The 21,461-nt window shown below is 37.0% G+C and overlaps 3 protein-coding genes across 14 annotated transcripts in view; all 3 read left to right on the top strand.

The window, feature by feature from the left end:
- The first annotated feature begins 290 nt into the window (after positions 1–290).
- On the top strand, positions 291–8,245 carry LOC107191917 (pre-mRNA-splicing regulator female-lethal(2)D). Of its 2 annotated transcripts, XM_015581063.1 has the most exons (6): positions 291–919; positions 2,136–2,495; positions 5,969–6,093; positions 6,179–6,357; positions 6,451–6,605; positions 6,687–8,245. In XM_015581063.1, exons 2-6 carry the CDS (start codon positions 2,264–2,266, stop codon positions 7,403–7,405), a joined length of 1,410 nt encoding a protein of 469 aa, XP_015436549.1. In that variant the 5' UTR covers positions 291–919; positions 2,136–2,263; the 3' UTR covers positions 7,406–8,245. The 2 variants fall into 2 exon arrangements, with proteins under 2 accessions (XP_015436549.1, XP_015436551.1); XM_015581065.1 differs by lacking the exons at positions 291–919; positions 2,136–2,495 and adding an exon at positions 5,279–5,321.
- A 673-nt stretch (positions 8,246–8,918) lies between these two features.
- On the top strand, positions 8,919–10,906 carry LOC107191923 (superoxide dismutase [Mn], mitochondrial). 2 transcript variants are annotated; one of them, XM_015581072.1, is made up of 4 exons: positions 8,919–8,944; positions 9,024–9,070; positions 10,044–10,333; positions 10,406–10,906. In XM_015581072.1, the coding sequence occupies exons 2-4, from the start codon at positions 9,033–9,035 to the stop codon at positions 10,732–10,734; spliced, it is 657 nt and encodes a 218-aa protein (XP_015436558.1). In that variant the 5' UTR covers positions 8,919–8,944; positions 9,024–9,032; the 3' UTR covers positions 10,735–10,906. The 2 variants fall into 2 exon arrangements, with proteins under 2 accessions (XP_015436558.1, XP_015436557.1); XM_015581071.1 differs by having other exon boundaries at positions 8,926–9,070.
- Positions 10,907–11,730: 824 nt separating this feature from the next.
- The window catches only part of LOC107191990 (kinesin-like protein unc-104), a 36,859-nt gene continuing 27,128 nt past the window's right edge, over positions 11,731–21,461 (top strand). For 8 of the 10 annotated variants that reach the window (XM_015581155.1, XM_015581154.1, XM_015581150.1 and 5 more), the window contains exon 1: positions 11,731–11,788. The gene's annotated coding sequence lies outside the window, so the exon portion shown is untranslated. Of the gene's footprint in view, positions 11,789–19,681; positions 20,059–21,461 lie in introns of those variants that run through there. The other 2 variants (XM_015581148.1, XM_015581156.1) reach the window with 1 other exon arrangement.

Raw genomic sequence — 21,461 nt, 5'->3', positions numbered from 1 at the left:
CAAAATTTTTAGTGCTAGAATATTTAAATGCTTTGTGACGCTTAATAATATATACGAATAGATACAAACAATTAAAAGATTTCATTATTGCGAAGGAAAGTGATTTTTTGTGTTACACATTTTATTCTCATTTGCATGTGTACAATTCTATAGTTTGAAAATCGCGGGCTTAGCGTGCCATCTTGAAGCATTTTAGATCAGTTATAGAACTTCACACGGATCTATTTGATGCAGAAGCCCTGTGATTCGGTGTCGAAATGCGTATACATATACACTTCGCGTGTCGTACTTGAGATGGCTGTGGCTTAATAAACTGTAAATTAACATTTAGTAGCACAGAGAAAATGTGCAAAGAAATCGTGGTCTATTCGATCGTGGTGAATTCTTTCTCGAAGCGCTAGCTCTTGACTGTTGCATTCTCTGTATTCTGTTTGTTCACGACACTTATTCGGTATACATTTCCATGTCAGCAGCACTGTGTAGTTGGACAATCGTGATTGGAGCATGCGCTGATATTCGTTTCTTTAGCCATTCTGACTTCGGGTCGGCGGTAATCATTGCCCTGCATTGCCCGTGATTAGTTACTTTACTGTGTTTGGTTATAGTGGTATACTTTTTTGAAGGACTGCGCGATATGTGCTTCATGTGCGTTTGTTAATATTATATTTGGAATGCACGGGACATCGAAGCGGACTCAACACATTTCTACGCTTCACCGATTGATCGATCGAAATACTTGCTAACCGAGGTTTTTACTTGTTCACGAGAGACTACGAAATTACATTTGTGTATATATCTATCTGTGTGTACCTCTATGTATGTGTACGTATATATGGTGTCGCGTTTCATCGGTTTACGGCGTACCGAACATTGGATGCAAACATTTTTCAGTGGAATGATAGGCGTGCCACTAGATCAGGTATGTGAAATTAGCAAAATTCTATATTGCCAGTATATAATAACTCTTACTATAATCTACATTAGAAAATCAAACATCTGGATACCCGCATAAACATCAGTACATTTTATGAACAGATTTTCAAATTTCATGAATTATCCGTATACATAAGTGATTTTAACGATGCTCATAAGAGGACAAACTAGAATTTTAGTGTTATACCGCGAAATTGTCTTTCACGGCAGACATGTCGACATAATGGCGTCAATGTTCCCTTCGACTATAGATAACTGGATCCTACATTCCCTACCCATTCCCTGCATGTCGCAATAAAACATTAAACGAGCCACGTGACCCGCTTGAATCACGTGGTGCGCTCCAAAAGCCGGGTCCAAACCTGCGCTCTAAAAAACGTTTCATTCCATTTAATGAGAAATGATAGTGTTAACTATGAGAGCGAAGTTAATCATATTTTACCGCAATACTTTTAATGATAACAATCTTTGTATGTCTCGCTCATGAAACTTGTAGTTTCTACAACAAAACATTAAACATAAGAGCCCGTTTACATTTACAAATATTGTTTACAGCCATCTGTCCGCGTATATCCTGACATGTCTGTACTGTCCGCGTATAGTCCGTACAGAGATATAACATGGTCGTAAAATCGGTCAAGCGGTAAATATGTTTCCGATATTAGGACATGCGAATTGATAAAAATATGAAACAAGGACTTGAAACCTCAAATAGTACATGTAGTAATACTTGCAGTTTTTCTGCTTGTAAATGAAATATGAATTGTACGAAACCCTACAACAGAATGCAGGATACGGGCCTGAGTGCCGCGGCATCAATTGGTGCCTCCGCTCGATGTAGTAATTTACGACCGCGTTATATCCCTGCAAGGATTATACTGTTTGCGTACTGTCTTCGGATATCTACAGACTGTACGCGGACAGATCTGTGCAGACAATGTCCGTCAGTGTGGACAGGTATTAACATACCAATTAGGATCAAATAAAAGATTCTAACATAGTTAAATTTTCAAGGGAAATATGTTTCTCTATTGTTGAACAAGATAGGTATTTGTTAAGTTTCAATGTATTCACAGTGTAGAAAGATATACTGTTTATTTTACTCATTTATTTTATTATTGATATTGTTTTGTATCGCATCATCACAATTAATGTAATAACAAAATTGTATTATTTAAATGGATTGTATATTACCTTTTCAGACAAATGTGCGCTAGCACTGACAGCATATCATCAGCACACTCATCGCAGCTAAACTACTAAAGAAGAAGAAGCAGCCCTTAAAATTTTCTTAAGGCCTAGGTGTGGTTATAATAACATCAGTCACAAAATGGCAGAGGAATGCAACGATGTTAAGTCGGCAGGTCCGTCTTCACCACGAAGTCCACAGAACAGCATTGCAGGGGGGAAACCAAGCAGTCCACAGTCCCCTAGACAACCAAGACGTGTGAAGCTAACACAGCAACAATTGGATGCCATGACAAAGGACGAGCTAGCAGCCAAGTGGCATGAACAGGACTTGTATGTGGAGTGTCTAGAGGCCCAGGCGGCAGCCCAGGAAGGTACTGAGATCACATGAGTGAGACCATCTCACTCACCACATTTCTTAAGCGAATTTACGAATACCAGAACACAACGATCTCTTGTATGAAACAAGACTCTATAGGGACGCTAAGATTAGGGACCAAGCGTTTCATTTGTAAAGTGTTTAGGATAATAATGACACTAAGTTTTCTATAAGTCTTAAGATTGGAACAATCTTGAGTAAGTAAATAGCGTAAGAATATAGGTAAAATCTTTAAGAACAATTTTTTATGGCATTGATAAGCGAACCGCAATTGTAGAAAATTTATGTATCCGTTTGAAGTACAGTAAATTCTCGATAAATGCTTGGAAAGATCTCTATGTTAAATGCTTCTACATCAACCCCAGTACTTGGGGCTTCTCTCTTGGAACCAGTCAAGTGAGTAATGTAACACGCCAGCGGCTTTCCTTTCACGACTGAAAGTTTGTTAGCCAAAAGATTAAAAGCCTGTGTATCAGTGAGACAACCCTAATGCAACAATAAATCTTCTTTATTTTTGGTTATTTTGTTATGAAAATTTTATTAAAATACTGGTGAAATTTTTCTGATTAAAATGTGATCGAATATGATATAATTTGAGTCATTCGTAGTTTATCGGAACCGATAATGAAAGAAAATGAGAAAACATAAAATACGTAAATATGATCCCAATTATGTCGTTTTTGATATCATTTTAATACGAAAAGTTTCACCAATATGTTAATAAAATTGCCTCGACTGCCGGCAAAATACAAAGGCGAGGTGCTGAAGCTCGGTTCAAAATTTGTGAGGTGCGAAAATTGTGCCCCTCTACGGTAACTGTTCCAAAGCAGTTCCGAGCTTTGAGCATTAATCGAAGATTTACTGTATTGGATAGATCGATTTGGTAATATATTTCTTAGATACAGGGTAGTGATATATTAATATTGTATTAACTTCCAAAACTACATTTGTGATGTGTAGTGCGGGTAATTAAATTAACTCCAATATGTACAGTGTTTGAAATTTGATTGGTGAGCAGAAGTGGTGTGATGGTCATGTATACTGCATATATGAGAGAGCCTAATACAATATTATGCAAATAGCGCAGAATTTCATCATCTAGTGTTAAATTGCGCTACTATTCATATTGAAAAATTACTGAATACTAAAAGCAAAGTGTACATTGAAAGAAAACAGTGATATTGTGTGACAAGAAGAGATGATGGGCTTTCTTTGAACGTGTTCACTATGAGTAATTTTTTTTCACCGTAACAAACACACACAGCTTACTTTTAACATGATCTCGTAAGTGACTGTGCAGTGTGCGCGTATTTTTCTACAGTGTAGTAAACCACACTGCCAGAAGCAGAACAGTGCGTGTGCGTGTATGTGTGTACATTGGATATCGAGTTTCCACTTTGCGGGGATTAAATGAAATGCAACATCCTTGCTGGCTCTGAATATACAGCTCAGGAGAGTAAAAACAGAGGCTCTATGTCATCCTTTGGCCTACAAAACACTGTGCCAGGGGTGCGTGAACCTAAATCTCTTGGTGAAGTACGAAACCTTTAATTGATGCAGTTACCATCTGAAATTCCAGCTGCTTTCTCCAATCCTAACAATTCTTATCCCATTCTCCAGAGTGTTAATAAAAATGTGGGACATTTTCACAGGATGGATTCTACATGTCAAACTAAGATGACAATCAAGAATGACGAAGTCAGGTTCGAGACTTCGTTTCCGCATTATTAATCGTTGAAAAAAAAAAGTGAAATTGGTCTGGCACTATCGATCAGACTACTGTGAGTGCGCGTTGACCAGCTGATTCACAGCCTTGGCCGATGACCATCAGTACCGTAGCCATCTAGCGTCGTATATCACCATGTCGGCTACGAGGTAAGCGTATGTTTCTAGATGGCTACGGCACTGACGGACATCGACCCAGCCCGTGGATCCGCTGACCAACACGCGCTCACAGTAGTTTAAAGACCGATATCCACTTGTTGCGTATCTCGTATCATATCATCCAGTGAGATGATACGGTGCAACGATGTATGATTGTTTCCCGTATCGTCCCTGCGCATCCATATCCACATTGATTCAGCAGAATACCATGTTCTCCTTTTGGTGTGAAAACCCGACAAATGACGAATCGCGCCCGTTGCGTAACTTTATATCAAATTTCGATACGTAACGGTGCAACGTTTCCCCGTCCACGCTGATACGCAACAGCGATACGATACGAGGATATGCAACAAATGGAGACGGTCCCTAACCCGTCGCGTCAGATGTTTTCCACTCGTATTTTCAGTAATTAAAAACCTTTAATGCAATCGCATTATTTGTGATTTTCGTCTTAGTTTGGCATGTAGAGTCCACCCTGTGAAAATGGTCCACATTTTTATTAACACCCTGTATACATATATATTCAATATTACCTTATATTTAGATGTCTGATAAAACTGAACAACTTTAATTATGTTCCTAGACCGTCCGTCCCTGTCTATTCCCATTAAGAACGCAATTCATGCATGCATTTGTACCTGCACCATAATTTCCCGATGTCCAAATACCAATCTGAAAAATACAAACCTGATTGAATAAGGCCGGGAGGTCATCTTGTGACAACATCTGTGTCTGCAACAAGTAGTCTGTCAATTTTCATGGAAGAAAAGTAACGTCCACTCTTGGTCTCGGTGGAAGCACAGAGAATCTCACAAATGGCACGATGCAACGACTCCAAAACTCAAAGTATGCGCTAATTAAAAATGTCAGTTGACGGGCAGTCAATGTCACATACCTATGAAAACATATTTTGTTTATGCGCACTTAGGGCAAAACAGTATGTAGTAGATTTTCACCACTATGCTTTCTTTCACCAAAAACATACAGTTACGAAATATGAAAGAAGTGTACAGAGTATTCTGTACCATTATATTATATATGTACATATATTTTAAGGTTTCAAGCTCTCTATGTGTTTCGTGAATTTGTATGATGGCCTTTTATACTATATAATTTGTTCAGTATGAAAGAAGTGAGTAGTTTCATTGAACAGCATATGCACAAATCGTTTAAGAAAAAAAGGAAAATAAATAGTTACAAACCTGTATCGTTGATGAGGATGATGTTACAGCAAAGTTATATTTTTTTAAACATGGATCAATGTTATTAATAGGAACAGGTTGTCAAGTTTGTTTTGCTTAATTAGTTTAATACATATAAAATAGAAAGAATATTCATATAAAAATTTGTTATCACAACATAATACATTATGTAACACATCGCTGTAAAATATTCTTTAATAAGTTTTGTAAGGAAGTTTCTATACATGCATTTTATTTGTATTGCATATCTACTCTTAAATGTAAATGTATTTTATAACAATAGTGATCGTATTAAATGTATACAGAATTAGTGAAGCACATAGACAGCTTCAAACAGCAAAGTTTCAATTAAAAGAAAAAAATAATTAATACTGCTTTATAGGTGAACTAACTTCGTTGAGAGAATCTGAAAGCAAATACAGGCAGCAACATGCAGAAGCATCTCATAGAGAGAAAATCTTAGTGAGGAGACTTGCTTCTAAAGAACAGGAATTACAGGAATATATTGTATGTGAATAATTGATTTCATTGTGGAGAAAATGTAAATATTAAGCAGTTTGTTGTATAAGTATTTAATTCGTATTTATTTTAGAATCAAATCGCTGAAATGAAAGCTGCTCATGCTCCGTCCGCTGCTGCATTGAGATCTGCTTTGCTAGATCCAGCTGTAAACATTCTTATTCAGAAATTAAGGCAAGAACTTGTTACAACCAAGGCGAAATTAGAAGATACCCAAAACGAACTGAGTGCGTGGAAATTTACACCAGATAGGTAGATAATATTTATCATGTCATAGCTACTGAATATAAGTAAATTATGAATATTCTACATATAAGTCATTTTATGCATTATTCTTGTTTCTAGCAATACGGGAAAACGGTTAATGGCAAAATGCAGATTACTATATCAAGAAAATGAAGAATTGGGTCGTATGATTGCTAGTGGTCGAATTGCTAAGTTGGAAGGTGATCTTGCACTTCAGAGAAGCTTCAGTGAAGAAATGAAGAAATCACAGTCAGGTATTATTTCTTTTCGTTTTTATCAATGTGTGCAGTTATGAAACAGGATAATTCATATTTTTTGCATATCTGTTCTTTCAGAGTTGGACGAATTCTTACAAGATTTGGACGAGGATGTAGAAGGAATGCAAAGCACAATTTATTTCTTACAACAGGAACTACGTAAAGCTCGTGAATCGGTAACGTTGTTACAACAAGAGAATGCAGCGCTAAAGGTGAATTCCAGTGAAAATAACTTGACAAACGGTTTGTCTCCACATACTCCACCAATTAAGAAAGAAGAGTTAGAAGAGAATTCAGTTTCGGAAACAAAAACTTCGAAGTCAGCGGAGGATAGTGATGTGTGCAAAGGTGCTAGGACTCCACTGTTATCATCCGGACGGTCGCCTCAGTGTGAGTTTTCTAGTACTGAAAGAACAGAGCGAGTAGAAAGGAAGCCTAATCAAGCGGACCATAATGACGAGAGCTCGAGTGATTCAGCTGCATTGATTATTAAAGTTGAGAATGAGGAATTGAGTGATAGGGAGGAGGAACACGAAGAAAATCGAAATACCAAAAGGATATTAAGGAGCAAAAGTCATAATAGAAGTAATAATAAAACTAATGGGGAAGAGGTGCTAACTAGAACAACGAGGGGTAGGGATAGGACCAAAAGGGACAAAAGTGCTCCAGGTAGTGACGATGAAAGGACACACAAGAAAAAGAGGAGGGAAAGTATCCTTTCTCTCGATTATAACGAAGCTGACGATGACGCATTGGTTTTAACTAATGGTGAGACGCTTCAGAGCGACCCAGAATGAACTGTTTTCTAGAATGATTTTATACACATAACATTTGTTACATATGAATCGGGCTTAGCGTGACTTAGTATACAGTACAAGTTAAATTTAATATCCTATATTTCTTTGGTTACTTGAAAATCATAATGTGGCGTCACCTAAAGTATAGATCCCATTGACAGCAATTTTGTCTTATTTTACACAATGTATCTGTAAATATGTTTCTTATTTGAATATTCATAAGTCACGTTAATGTCAAGAAAATTACACATTATTACATATAGTTGTATGTACACAACATAACGCGGCGATGGAATAAAGGGGTAGATAGTTAAAACTATTTTTTTTTTTTGCAATCGAGTCGCATTGAAATTTCTAATAATTATTCATTATTATGTAAACAGATGCATCGATGTTTTTAAAGAGCGCATTGTAAATTCGTTGAAACATTGATAACCCTTGTTAGATTTTTTGGAAGAATCACAAAGTATATAAACAGTAAAACAATAATTAAGGCTATGCCTTTTCCATTATGTAAATACACAAATGTTAATAATATCTGATATGCGACGGACGCACATACGTAGACTTATACATGATTATGTGCGCAATAATTTGTATGTATGTATTGTTTTTTCCATTGTGAGAGACCCGTACCAAGGTATGCGTTACTCGTACATAAAATGTGCTTTGAATTGTGTATAATAAAATTGAGGTCTATTTGTTAGATTTATTAAATATCTGTAAATTATATGAAATACAAGACAACGTTAATTTCAGTATACCGTGCGGACTGACATCGTACGTAACGAAACATCACTCTTGTATTTCTTTTCTTTCATCAACAAATGTAGAAAATATTCGTACCACTATTTTGTATTATCTTTAGATAAAAATACGTAATTTCCATGCTTTTTTCATAAAGGTTGTTTTCTTTTCAACTATTTTATAATTTTGATATACATATAATTATGGTAAATAATTCAGTACGAATGTACATATATTTCGTGCTAAAAGTATCTTTTTTTAAATATATTAATGATTAAAATATAATTAGTACATAATTCAATTCAAATACAAGTTTCGTATAGAATGACCGTTATTGTTGTACAGTATTGACTTATTAAAAGTCTATAGAATCTGATTTGAATTATTTAAAATAATTACAAAGTATTATTTGTTTTAACTAACATTGCAGCTATGAGGTTTATATATTAACAAGTCCATGATACAATGTTTAATTCCAAAAATATATAATACTCATTAAAATGTACAAAATCATATGAATATTTGAAAACCATGTTTATAAATTGTGATACGTTTGTTCTAAAATGATTTAACGTTTTTTTCACGATTTCTTTGAACGTTCCTTCAAATTTATATGAATTGATGAAGAATTATTCATGCGCGCAAAGTAAAGTATACATAAAAAAAAATGTTTCGAACATAATTACCGCCAACAGTGCGATTGTGACGTAATAAGTAACACCGGCGCATTCGGTGCACGAGACATTTTCCGGCATTCTCAGGGATTGATATATTTGCAGCGGTTCGCGATAGGTGGGTGATCGAAGTTTGGTGCTTGTACTTCACATCTTGTCATACATTATTTCGTGAAAGAACAGTTCTATTTATTCAGATTACAACTATGTTCGCGGCAAGACGTGCTTTGTTATGCAGTACAATGTAAGTTCACATATTTTAATTCACGAACACTATAGAATTGATATTATATAATTTCTAACCTATAATTCCTTGGATCTCTTGTCATTAGTATTAACTTTTTTACTTATAATGAAAGTATATTAGTATTTGTATGTCTACTCTATCGTATAAAAATTTGACAGTTTTATTGTGAGGAAAGATTAGAAAGAAAAAAGTATTGAAATATAGAATCTCCAACAGTTGATCTAACATAACGTCAGGTTTCTATATACTGTTGTTAATTCAATATATAATTCCAGTCGTACAATCGTTTATGTTTATATAATTCGATTGCAACTTTTCTGCAGAATTACGATTACATGACTTTAATAATAGGTTTTATTAAAAATTGGTAAATAATATTTTGTTTTCTACATTTATGTATCTGTCAAATCCGAAGATGTTAAAGAGTGATGAAAAAACGTCACTCATTAAAAAAATCTGATGCTGTACGTGATATAAATTTGTAACCATTTAAATTTAGTTTGACCTTTGGCATACAGATACATGTTAGATAAGTATTTTGTCAATATGATATTCAATTATCAATGTTTGCGTAAATAAAATTCATAATAAAATCATTTTTTAATCATTACACTAAGTATATCCCCAAAAAAATATTTTACATTGTAAATAAGATAATATATGTATTATCATTAAAAACAAATGTTCTTTTAATAAAAATTAATATACAATGCAAGTTTAAATGTGGTCATTATTTTTCTGTTAGATATAATTTCATTTTTGTAGAAAAAATTCTTTTCAATTATCACGTTGACTTCAAAATATTACGTGTAAAATACGCAATTAAAACGGATCTTATTTATTGTAATTATTGTATTTATTGTTTATAAAATGGCATTTATAAACATCAATTCGCTGTAAAATTATTATTAACATGTTATAAATTTTGAGCGAATGTTATACATAAAGAATATTTCTGCATATTTTGTAGCAAAGACATGTGTACGAGAGCGAAGCACACGCTTCCTGAATTACCTTATGATTACAAGGCTCTGGAGCCAATCATATGTGCCGAAATCATGGAGCTACACCATTCGAAGCATCACGCAACATACGTAAACAATTTAAATGTTGCCGAGGAAAAGTTGAAGGAAGCAGTTGCTAAATGTGACGTCAATACAGAGATCGCGCTAGGGCCCGCACTGAAATTCAATGGGGGTGGTCATTTAAATCACTCGATTTTTTGGTGCAATTTGTCGCCAAGTGGCGGTAAACCAGATGGTAAATATATGAAAAAATATATACACTGCTCATGATAAAACACTGAAAGTAATAAACAATTTTACTTTACAGGTGCTCTTCTTAAGCAGATCGAAAAGGATTTTTGTAGCATGGAAGAGATGAAAAAACGTTTATCTGAAAGTACTATCGCTGTTCAGGGTTCTGGTTGGGGTTGGCTTGGTTACGATAAACAATCAAAATCATTAAGGATAGCTGCATGTGCTAATCAAGATCCATTGCAAGCCACAACCGGCTTGATACCGCTTTTCGGTATCGATGTTTGGGAGCATGCCTATTATTTGCAATACAAAAACGTACGGCCTGATTACGTGAAGGCAATCTTCGACATTATTAACTGGAACGACGTTAATGCCCGTTTTAAGAATGCTGCTGGATGTTAGACTACATGACCTCTTTTAGTGATCGAGTTCGAGAGTATAATAGCATCGAACGCGTTTTGTTATGTAATACGAATTTTTTTCTGAAAGACAATTTCGTACTTTCGCCGTTCCATTCGTCTTAGAGAGGCGTTTGTGCTTTTCTATACACACATTTCATATAAAATGTACCATGTAAGATGAAAAAAAATCAACAGTAAAGTCTATGAAAAATGTTCATTGTTCAGATTTTTCTTACAATACATACTTAGACTGCGAATGTTTTTTAAATTTATGTTTGTATGGATTGATGTATTAAAACTAGAATCAAGCAATAATGCTTTGATATAAAAAGCATAAAACTCTCTGAACTTTAGTAAACTTTTCACTACATATATTCATTTTTAGACTGTCATGTATACTATAATTGTATAAAATCCATAGTCTATAGATACTACAAAACAATATATAATGTATAACATTTTGTAGAAAACATTTAACTATATCGCCTCCTTCATTTTAATACACCTAGAGAATTAATTCTGATCTCATGTTAAAATATAACGGTTAAAAATAATAAATCCTACTCAGTCCATAACAAGAATGATATGCACTAGAATACTTATAAAATATGAATGAAAATTCGATTAAAACATTACGAAATTATTAAAGATCATGAACAAATATCACCTAAGGGATACTAAAATTTCAAACAATTAAAAACTGAATTTCAAATGCTTCCCGCCCACTTGAAGCGCGGAATTCGAATTATCATACCCCGATAAGCATCACGCATTGTTCTCCAGTCCCTTTCGCATTTGGCGCGATCGAATATCACGTAAAGTATCAGGAAACTGCAAGGAACAGATATCAGCGCCACGCGGGTAGTAAGCAGCACGAGCGAGCGCCGAGAAACAAGAAAAAGACGCCTAAACGCGCGGCTTTGATAATCGATCGGTTAGAGCCAAGTGGCCTCGCATCGGGACGCGTACACACCGTGTCTGGAGGAACGTCGCGGAACCAGAACCAGTATGGCCGGAGTACCTCAGCTGTTTTCACGTCACTGCCTACGTATCTGGTGAGTCAAAGCATTCTTATCACTTTAAATACTTGCATTAAACAGCACGTTCATTATTACCGCACAAATGAGCCAGTATCTCCGTGGCCATTACAGGTTCATTTACTCGTCACTTATCGCAGGTCTCCGACCGTCAGGTTTGCGTCACAAAGTATTTATTCCTCTGTTTCATCATTTTAAATGCATAGTAAGATACGTGTAGCTCTGGTCGGACTCTTTTTAAACCTCGTTAACATTGAGTTGGACTATTTCGAGCTGTGTTCCATTGTCACTGCGATTAATTTTGTAAAATGAACATTTCAGAAAGTACCCACGCATAGATGGTTGCTTAACTTTAGCAATTTTAAATGACGTTTCGTACAGAATCAAAGTTTCCTTTGGACACGAGACACTCTATCCAGTAACGAAAATATATGAACGATAAGCTTCTATATTTATGTCATTATGATACATTTTCTATAATTTTGTGTACGTATTGATTCATTTCTTTCATCCTCAAATTTGTACATATTTAATATATATCTGTCAATACATGCACAATTTTCTTCAGTGTAATGTAATGTTTATACAAGTTTGATATACGTAACAACGAACCTTTGACTTTCCTACCATTCGAACACATTCGTTACCTACTATATCTGTCTCGTTTTTCGAATCAAATTATCTCATAGATATTTCATTACTATTCTGCCGAGTGATTCTTATTAAAGGTTTATTTCAAGATTCTGTCTGAAATTTACTGATACTTTTTTTCAATATTTACAATATTATATTTAAAAAAAAAATTTTTTTTAAATTTTACAATATTATTTCGTGTGCATTCGTGCCAGTATCGAGCACACATAGTTGACAAATGTCATCTTGTGCAACGAATCTGGAAGTAGTTAATAGGGAGCTATGTCCGCAGAATGGTTCGAATGATTTACAACGCTAGTGCATCACCAGAAGTGTTAATTACGATCGAAGGTGGCGCTTTCGCCCTAGTCAACACGCGTTGAATCGACTCCTTTTTGCCCCAAGGTACTTGCGGTATCTTTTTTCCCTAGTAAAACACGAAGCTGCCTCGTGATATACATTTACACGAACACGTTCAGCCTGTGGATCGTTACAGGGAACTGTAACACACTTTCAGGGGAGAGTTTCGAAAATTAGAGTGTACAGGTGCAACCTCACGGAAGGCTGGTACTGAAAAGATCGCCTCGCGGGTCGTAAATTAAACCTTCTCGTCGAACTAAGTTCGTTAAGAACATATATTGTGGGATCGAACGTTAAATGTCTGAACAGAACCGTTAGAAAAATCATAAGTTTTTCTGTATAAAAATAAACTATTTTTAACCTAGAAATTTTGAAAAATCAAAAGTAAAAGACAAATTATTACAAATTAACTATACGATTTCAGTTTGAAATGTAATTCTGTCCTTTCAGTCAGCGCAATGAGTCGAATAAGGCCAATAGGAATTATTGTTGTGAATCTTATACAGATTATAGTACTCTAGTGGTGATAATATGTCGAGTATTTGCTGATTGGTTCAGCATCGCAATATTAGTTTCAGCCGCGTGAAAACACATTTTGTTTGCCTCTCTACTTTTCCTTCGTAATTAATTAACTTCTCTGAATCCTGCATCGAAACGCATGCGTATATACATATAGGAAGATATATTCACATACGTAGTCGAAGTTTAATAAAATGTAAATAACATACATTATTAAGAGGCATTCGGAGTATTAATTTAAAATAAGAATTTTCTACGATTCGAAGTACTAAATTATATACGCCATCTTTCATGGTAATACCTTGATGGCACTCGTTTAAATAAATTACGCGTAATTTTTTGAATTTTGTGTGTCAGAAAATCATAAACTATGGAATAGTAGAATTTACTATTCTTTTATGATGGCCAACGGATGATACCCCAGTCACGTCTGCGAAACGGTGCATCATAAAATATCAACATATGTCAATGGTATTGGATGTATTATTGTGTTATAGTTCAAAAATACGAAGAAGTCATTCTATATTGCATTTTAACAATAATACTAATACTTTATTTTAAATTAACCCGTATATTAATAGTAATGAAAGAAACCTTTTTAAAATAAGAACCTTCTGAACATGGTTAATCGCTCACAAAAAATACGCTTCTGTTAAAAATTATTGCATAAAATTTATTTTCTTTTTATAAAATTTATTTACAAACTTATGTAGCACGAAGAATAACTAAAAGATAATCGTGTTCGAGTTACATTAACCCAAACATGGTACATACTACTGTTAATTATGCTGCTGATTTGTATTTTTGTCAACTTTCGCAGCTATCTACTAATAATGGCGACAGATTTGTAAACTAACAACATCGTCAATAGTACCCGTCATCTTAAGGGTGATGTTACAAGTTTCGACAAGGATTCTGAATTGAAGAATTTTCAAAGTGTTCTTATATTCCCTATAAAGAATGTATCTTTGAATTCCTAATCTGTCAGTTAGATTATATTATAGCGAAGTTCTCACGACCATTTTAACAATAATGGCGGCAAGTGTCCCAACTATCGCGCCGTCGGTAGTACCCGATATCGTAAGGGATCGTTTACAAGATTCGACTGAGGATTCACAATTGAGAAATAGTTCGAAGTCATCTCGTATGGTTGGAATAAAGATACGAAAAGGTGCTATTTGCCGACATCGTGGTGGATATCTTTACTTATTGATTGCTCTGTTGAAATTGGCCGGCGCCGCCCGCGTCGCATCGGTCGATCGTCGGGTTGCAGGCTGACGTCATCCATGCCTCTACGCCTATTGATTTTCTCTAGGCGCGATGCGATTGGTCCATAAACTGAGAAAGCGGGCATGCACGACCCTGGACCACGATGTCGATCGGCGCGCGCACCCAACACCGCCAACCACCGGCCGCCATATTGCTTTTCGACCACCTACCACCGTCGTGCACTACCGGTTTCGATTCTACTCCACTTTTGAGGACGAGAGTTCTTTGTGTGCGCATATCTTGGCGACTTCAGATCGATCATCGGAATAGTTTTTTACATTGAAAATGAGGATATATTTTCTTTCAAATTTAAAAGTAATTTTGTTTTATATACATTCCGTATTCTTTACGCCAGAGGCTATTTTGCACGAATGTTTCCCAGAATTTGCAATAATGATGATGAAAGTGAATAATACGGTCCCACGACAATTTCTTATAACGGGTTTCAATTTTTCGCTATTACTGAGTTACCTGAATTATAATTATAATTAAAAGTTGACATAAGAATAAAAAAACCAGCCTAGAAGACCAGGCGGATGAATTTTCAGAATGATATCGAAGTTTTTAGTTCTCTTCACAAAACGATCATGTCGTAAATATTGTAGTAATTTACAAATATTAGGTGTTTTTATTCAATATTATGCGTAGAATATACTGTATATTCTCTCAACCGAATGCAAGGGCAAGTAGGGCAAAGAAATCTGATTCCACGTTTGAGCGTGTATGCTTTACTCTAATCACTTAAAAAGTCATATAAACGAATGGCACGCTGCCACGGTGATTCCTCGAAACCGAGCCCTACGCGACAGTGATAATCAGGGCTGATGCTTTTGCGATCAATTAATCATAATTATACCCGAGCCGCCGTCACCTGTAAGAGCAACCTGAATAACACGGCATGAAATTAGGGCAATTGCAGTGGAAAAATTCCGCCGTCGAGGACGCATTTTTTTTTATTTCGATATTATTTTGCATCAACGTAACGTTACGAAAAGCAATTAATTTCAACGTACCCAAGGTTCTGCCTTGAAGACAAATTATAGCAAATTATCCAGCGTACCTACAATTACGCCCGTATAAATTGCAGCGCGACACTAGAATTTGTATCCACAGACAGACGATGCAATAACGGATATTCTATACAAAGTTAAAAATCGAATAGTCTAAAATTACAGTCAGCTTCGTTAACCGAATTCGAGGTGTCGGTAGTATTATCTTATATAAAAAATTCATATTCAATCAAATACTCGATATACATATATCGTTAATGATATTTTTTTTGGTAGTCGTTCATTACATCGTTAGAAGTGAAAATGGGAACAGCTATTTTATAATTGAACGTACCGAATGATTGAGTGATTGGTAAAGTTATTTCAGCGGACAGTTCTCTCCAAAATCAGTTACTGCCTTGAAATAGCTAGAATCAAAAGTAACAAAAATCGAAGTAACACGAACGGTTCCTTCTGAATAGAACGTAATATTGGTCTCAGGAATCAAATCTAATCTCTGTCGAATATCAAATTGGGCTTATAATCGGCAGAAATGCCTGTTATCGTTTATCTTGTTCCAAAATAAAACCTGGCTTTCTGTCCCCGCCCGCCAGCCTCAATGTCAAATATCGCTTTTCCAGACATTGTTCTCAAGGTTGAAGCGTAGGAATGGTGGACACGTCACCCCTAAAATCCTTTCTCGTTGTTGAGGCGGCCAATCTGAAGGATAATGGTTGCCAAGCGTAATTTCTGCGTCGAACGGAGTAGAAATTTAATACTTGGCTCGTAAAAGCGTGGGATTGGGGTGTTGACTACGTTCTGAACTGACGTCATCGATACGCGTAGCTTCTTTTTATGTATACATATATTTCTGTCTGATCGACAGATTTCTATGCGTATCATAAACTGAACGTTCGAAAATAATTTTCAGGCATTGTTAACACTAAACCTGCCACGATCGGTTAAATAATCGGTTTGCCGTTCTAATTTCTACCACTCTGAAGGGTTCAGTAGGTTTAGTGTTAACTGTCCCTCATTTTCCCAACTTAATTTGTCCCTCGGTGTCAAATTGACCCAATGGTAAAAAGTAATACAATGAAGTGATAAATAATTAAATTTGAAAATTCTTCAAAGTAAAAATCACGAAGCCTCAGCTAAAACCTACACATGACAGAATAACATCATTTCTTAGGATAAAACTGTATAAAAGTGACACAAGGGAGGGATGAGGGTTAATAAAAAATGATATAGAAAATTCAGCATTAGAGTTTTCAGTAAATTTTACGAAATTGTAATCGGTGCTGAGAATATCAGTGATTTCAGTGGAATAGGACCAGTTTACGGTCGTTCTGAGGTATCGGTTGCAAGAGCAAACATTAACACTAGAACTTATGATGACGGTTAAAATGTTATGACAATACATTTTCTCAGATCTTTTGCACCCTTTATTACGATATGAAAGTGAAGAAATTAGTCAATTTCTAAATTTCTAAATTGTCAAAAGTTTTTCACGTTTATCCACTGATCGAAACAAATATGCGTTTATCGTCGGTAGTTCTAGTGTTAAGCCGAGAGCTGACTGACGAAGAATAGGTTTACAATCTTTGTTCTTCTCGCCAACCCCTACATCCACCTCATCTTTAGGGTCGATTTCGACGCAGTAAATGCTCGGACAGAAACCTTCCACCCACACTGGAGAGAATGAACATATTTAACCGTATCGAACAGCTACCTTGTAAACACGTCACGTCACGTGGAATGTGTGTTGCTATTGGACCCGTCGTGAGTCGGTAATTTATACACACAGATTACAAGCTTTCTACAAAATTTCTCTTGTATCTTACACAAACAGTTCTTATTAATCATATTTAATACAGTCTTCCGTTAGAAATTTCAAGACTATTCTCTCGATGAAAGAATTAATTTCACCAAAATATGTTAAATCATTTGACACGATTTTAAATATAGAACTACAAACGCAATGGAGATTAAACGTTTTATAGCCAGCGCAGAGCAATTTGAAAATTTTATCGCCCGACTGGTTAGATTTACAGGGGTGCATGTTATATCCTCGGATAATTGATCGGATCCTTCCGTCGAGACGTGCAAAAATACAAGTTACAAGTGATACGTTATCAAAGAAACGTACGCATCCGTAGCGGGAAAAGAAAAAAAAATTCCGTTCACGTACCGCGACGTTTTACGCTTACGACCAGTGTCTGCCTCGGGATACTTTTTACGGTCGCACTCGATGAACCGGACGAATAAAAAATTCCCGCGAGGACAGCCAGAGAACGTTCTCGAGAAAATGGCCAATGGCGTTCTTCCGACGGTTGTTCGAGACGACCGTGAGATCCATATTTTAGTTATTTGATTGAGTTAGACTCGGTTGACATCAACATTCAATGGAATAAAAATTCTCTTTCTAGACGAGGACAGGCTCTGTGTGTGGTGTTCACCGTAAACCCCAGTAGTGTTGATCAACGATTAGGTCTCCACCTGAGTTTATTTGACCAACCGGTTGCCACGGGTGGTTTAGCAGCGGACGAGAACGTTTAATGGCGAAAGCAAGTCAGAGGAGTCGAGTTTAATGAGTCGCCATAAAACGATTACTGAAGCTCAATCGGTCGGTGCGTGGGAATGGCGATGTAATGGTATTCTTGCTGGGATCCCCTGGTAATTTTCACGGCAACCGATCGAAAAGCGGATCCGTTAATCCGTAGGTCTGGCTCGGTCAACAAACCGTTATTCTCGATTACACATTGAGAGAGCGAGATTACGATTTTACGTCATTGCGTCTCCGGTTGCACACACCCACGAGAATGGTAAGCCCTCCAACCCTTTTTCGTTGCGACAGGGGAGCCGCGTGGAAAAAAGTATCACTGCGCCGGCGAAACCAGGTTGCACGTACCGCTGTAAACGCCGAGGAAATTCGCCGAATAAATAGCTGCTTGATGCCGTAGACCTCGGGAGCTCTTTGTAAATTGGGTAAATGGTCTACAATACCCGTGAATGTTGTTCCAAATAGAGCCGTTCGGGTTTGGCTGCTACTTATATTCTTGTGTCAATGACGTCATTATTGTTTAACTCTTCGAAGCATAGTGGTATGACAAATGTCGAACTTTTTTAGTGCTTCGTGGTAAAAATTTAAATCGTGAAATTACAAAAAATTAAAAATAATTAAGATAAAACTATTCTGTCACATTTTATAAAAATAAAATTTCTGTGCAACAAGACATTCTCTTGTTGTAAAATCTTGTGCTTCAAGGACTTAAAACAGATTCGTGGAATAAGTGGTAACTCTTATGAATGGTGGAAAGATTTAACCATGGATGATGGAAATACATCGGCCGGCGAAAAGTTTTAAATGAGCTGTGTATTACCAGTGAAATAATATTATGCAACAAAGTTTCCCCAGATTCGAAGTTAGTATATACTTGTATTCTAATTATTTCACGGACTTATTTACATTACAAATCTCCTGAATCCCTAGTTTGCTACGAATAGTTTAAAGTCTTCACGAATTGTCTGTATCACCTTTATGATTAATCAATTGACCCGATTATCTATCTATTTTATTTATACCGTTTTAGCAAAAATCAATATCCCCTGAACTTTTCAATCCTTTTCGTACATCGTCCTGTTTATCTATCTGTAAAATTGATTCCAGAATTTTCTCCTCGAAACTCCATACACGAGAGTTTCTGTTATAGGTCAAAATGACCTTCTCCCTCGTGCCCAACGTCAACGTCGTAATGATCGTCTTCCAGTTAATCATTGTAACGTAATAAGAAGCTAGCTTGCGTGAATGCTTTTTTTTCCTTTACCACGTAAAATACACTATATTCACCACCCCACTGATCCCCGGAAATGGAGCAGGATTCGAAGAAGCTGGTAGAGAGAAGCATCAGGATGCATTAGAGATCGTGGGGACCCGTGGGGGCTCAAAGGACACATTCGGTCTCGGTGGTGTGGTGCGAGCGTAGTAATTACCAGGTGACCGGCAGATGGCGCATGCGCGGTATCTCGGGCATCGGGTGGTAATGGTCGACCGCCGCGCGGGGTAACTGCGCAAGCGCTTCGCTGCTGCTCGTTACTCGACGACCGACCGCCGAACGGAGGTGTCGCAGTGACTCGCGTTCTTGGGCAGGGTGGTTCGTCGTTGTCCGTCGTCGCGGTAGCATAAGTGCGTGACGTGCGTGTGTGTGTGTATATGTGTATGACAGTGCGCGCGCGTACACGCTCGATCGTGAGCGATACGTGGCCAAATGCACTATAATGTCCACGTACAAGTCCCATAAAAGTTTCGAGGACCGTCAAAGAATTGCCAGTGCACCGACATAGTGAATCGTCGCGTGTGTGTTTTCGACGGCCCGAGTGTCGCGTCCGCCATCTACACAACACAGTCACCCTGTTCTTCCGACCGCCGGAGCCGACAGCGGAACACATCAGAGACCAGGGGCTCATTCTCGAGAACCGCCGAGCGAAATTAGCCCGGTACAGAGATCATTCCCGAAGGTAAGGGCCGTAGAAACGTTTCCCAAGACCGTGCCCGGATCGATGGTGAAAATCCCACGTACAATCTTTACCTACGCCCGCTTCTCGCGATACTCTCGAATCCCGTACCGTATTGATTATACAGTGTCAGTGATGTTTTCAACTTCTACACCGAGGAACACGGTTATACATCGATGGTATTTTATTGCAGCTGTTTCGCGACACTTCTCGCGAAGTGCGTTTGAATGTCGAGTAGAAAAACGTTGTTGCTTTAGCGTCGAGCCAGTCGCGACGACATTTTGTACGCGCATCGTATGCATGTATTCGAAGAAACGTTTGACAGGGAAAGTTTGGCAATTAGTTTCAGTGATTTCGAGTGTTAGTAAGACTAATGGAAATCATATTCGACAACAGACGTTTGTGGCTCTGAGTGAGTTCCCAGTATCTTAATATGTATTCTAGAATCCTCTCGAAATGTGAACATCGCTCCTGTCATTACCCAAGAGATTAGTATGAACTCGCTACATTTTATACATATATGCTCAGTGGAGCAAATATAGTGACCTTCTTAGGGTCATCTCAAGGATTAGTGAGAATTCAGTGGGGTCATAGAAAGAGGTTTGGGTCCGGCGGTCAACAAAGACTATCATATCGGCAGGGCATCGACACCTCGCCCAGTGCTGTACGAAACAACCTCCTGAAGTATTTTTTTTTGTAGACCAGTTCAGACAATTCTAGAAATACAGTAGACTGTCTAGTCCCATGAACCCTACCTGGAGCAGATCCACAAAAGGATTTCTATTTATTACCCTAGTAGCTTTATTACCACTCTATATCGTAACCTTCAAACATAAAGGACCTTCTCGTTTGATGTAAACCACCAACGTTATATTTCGCTACTGAAAAATCAGCCAACAGAACCGTAATAATTAAATATCTTGACAGTCACTTTGTTATCTCTACAGGAAATCCTCGATTAGTGTTCGAAGGCTCCTCGACACTGAACATTAAATATTTCATAAACTATTGGCCGTATGCAATTGAAACAAATATCATTGGCTTCGGAATTCCGAGCTCTATTACTTTGCTAAACCTTATTAAAAATTCAGCGTTACACTTAAGGACCTTTCTCTGTCAATGCCGAGGAGCCTTCGAACACTTATCGAGGATTTACTGCATTACTTGTTAGTTGTACATATATGGCCGAATCTAATTGTTAAGGCCGTAAACAGATCGGTCCAGTTGTTGAACCGTTGGTATCAGTGTTGTATTCAAACGTGTGTTTAAATCTGCCGCCAAATAAGGCCAACTTAAGATGTCCGATAAGCGGTCGATGTGAGAATCGATAAGGGTCGATATCTCGTCGAGTCATCGATCTCGTCCAACGAGGAAAACTGGTATTGGGGAAAACCGCGGTATTCAAA

This window comes from Dufourea novaeangliae, unplaced genomic scaffold (assembly GCF_001272555.1).
Source record: "Dufourea novaeangliae isolate 0120121106 unplaced genomic scaffold, ASM127255v1 scaffold248, whole genome shotgun sequence".
Taxonomy (NCBI): Eukaryota; Metazoa; Arthropoda; class Insecta; order Hymenoptera; family Halictidae; genus Dufourea; species Dufourea novaeangliae.
The sequence above is the reverse complement of the archived record's forward strand: the minus strand, read 5'-3'. Positions and strand labels throughout refer to the sequence as shown.

Excerpts from the sequence above, each read along its gene's own strand:
- LOC107191917 (XM_015581063.1), top strand. The coding sequence starts at position 2,264 with ATGGCAGAGGAATGCAACGATGTTAAGTCGGCAGGTCCGTCTTCACCA. Across the intron at positions 6,094-6,178 it reads AGGAATTACAGGAATATATT|AATCAAATCGCTGAAATGAA; the intron begins GTATGTGAATAA and ends TATTTATTTTAG. Across the intron at positions 6,606-6,686 it reads AATGAAGAAATCACAGTCAG|AGTTGGACGAATTCTTACAA; the intron begins GTATTATTTCTT and ends CTGTTCTTTCAG.
- LOC107191923 (XM_015581072.1), top strand. The coding sequence starts at position 9,033 with ATGTTCGCGGCAAGACGTGCTTTGTTATGCAGTACAAT. Across the intron at positions 9,071-10,043 it reads GCTTTGTTATGCAGTACAAT|CAAAGACATGTGTACGAGAG; the intron begins GTAAGTTCACAT and ends CATATTTTGTAG. Across the intron at positions 10,334-10,405 it reads AAGTGGCGGTAAACCAGATG|GTGCTCTTCTTAAGCAGATC; the intron begins GTAAATATATGA and ends TTTACTTTACAG.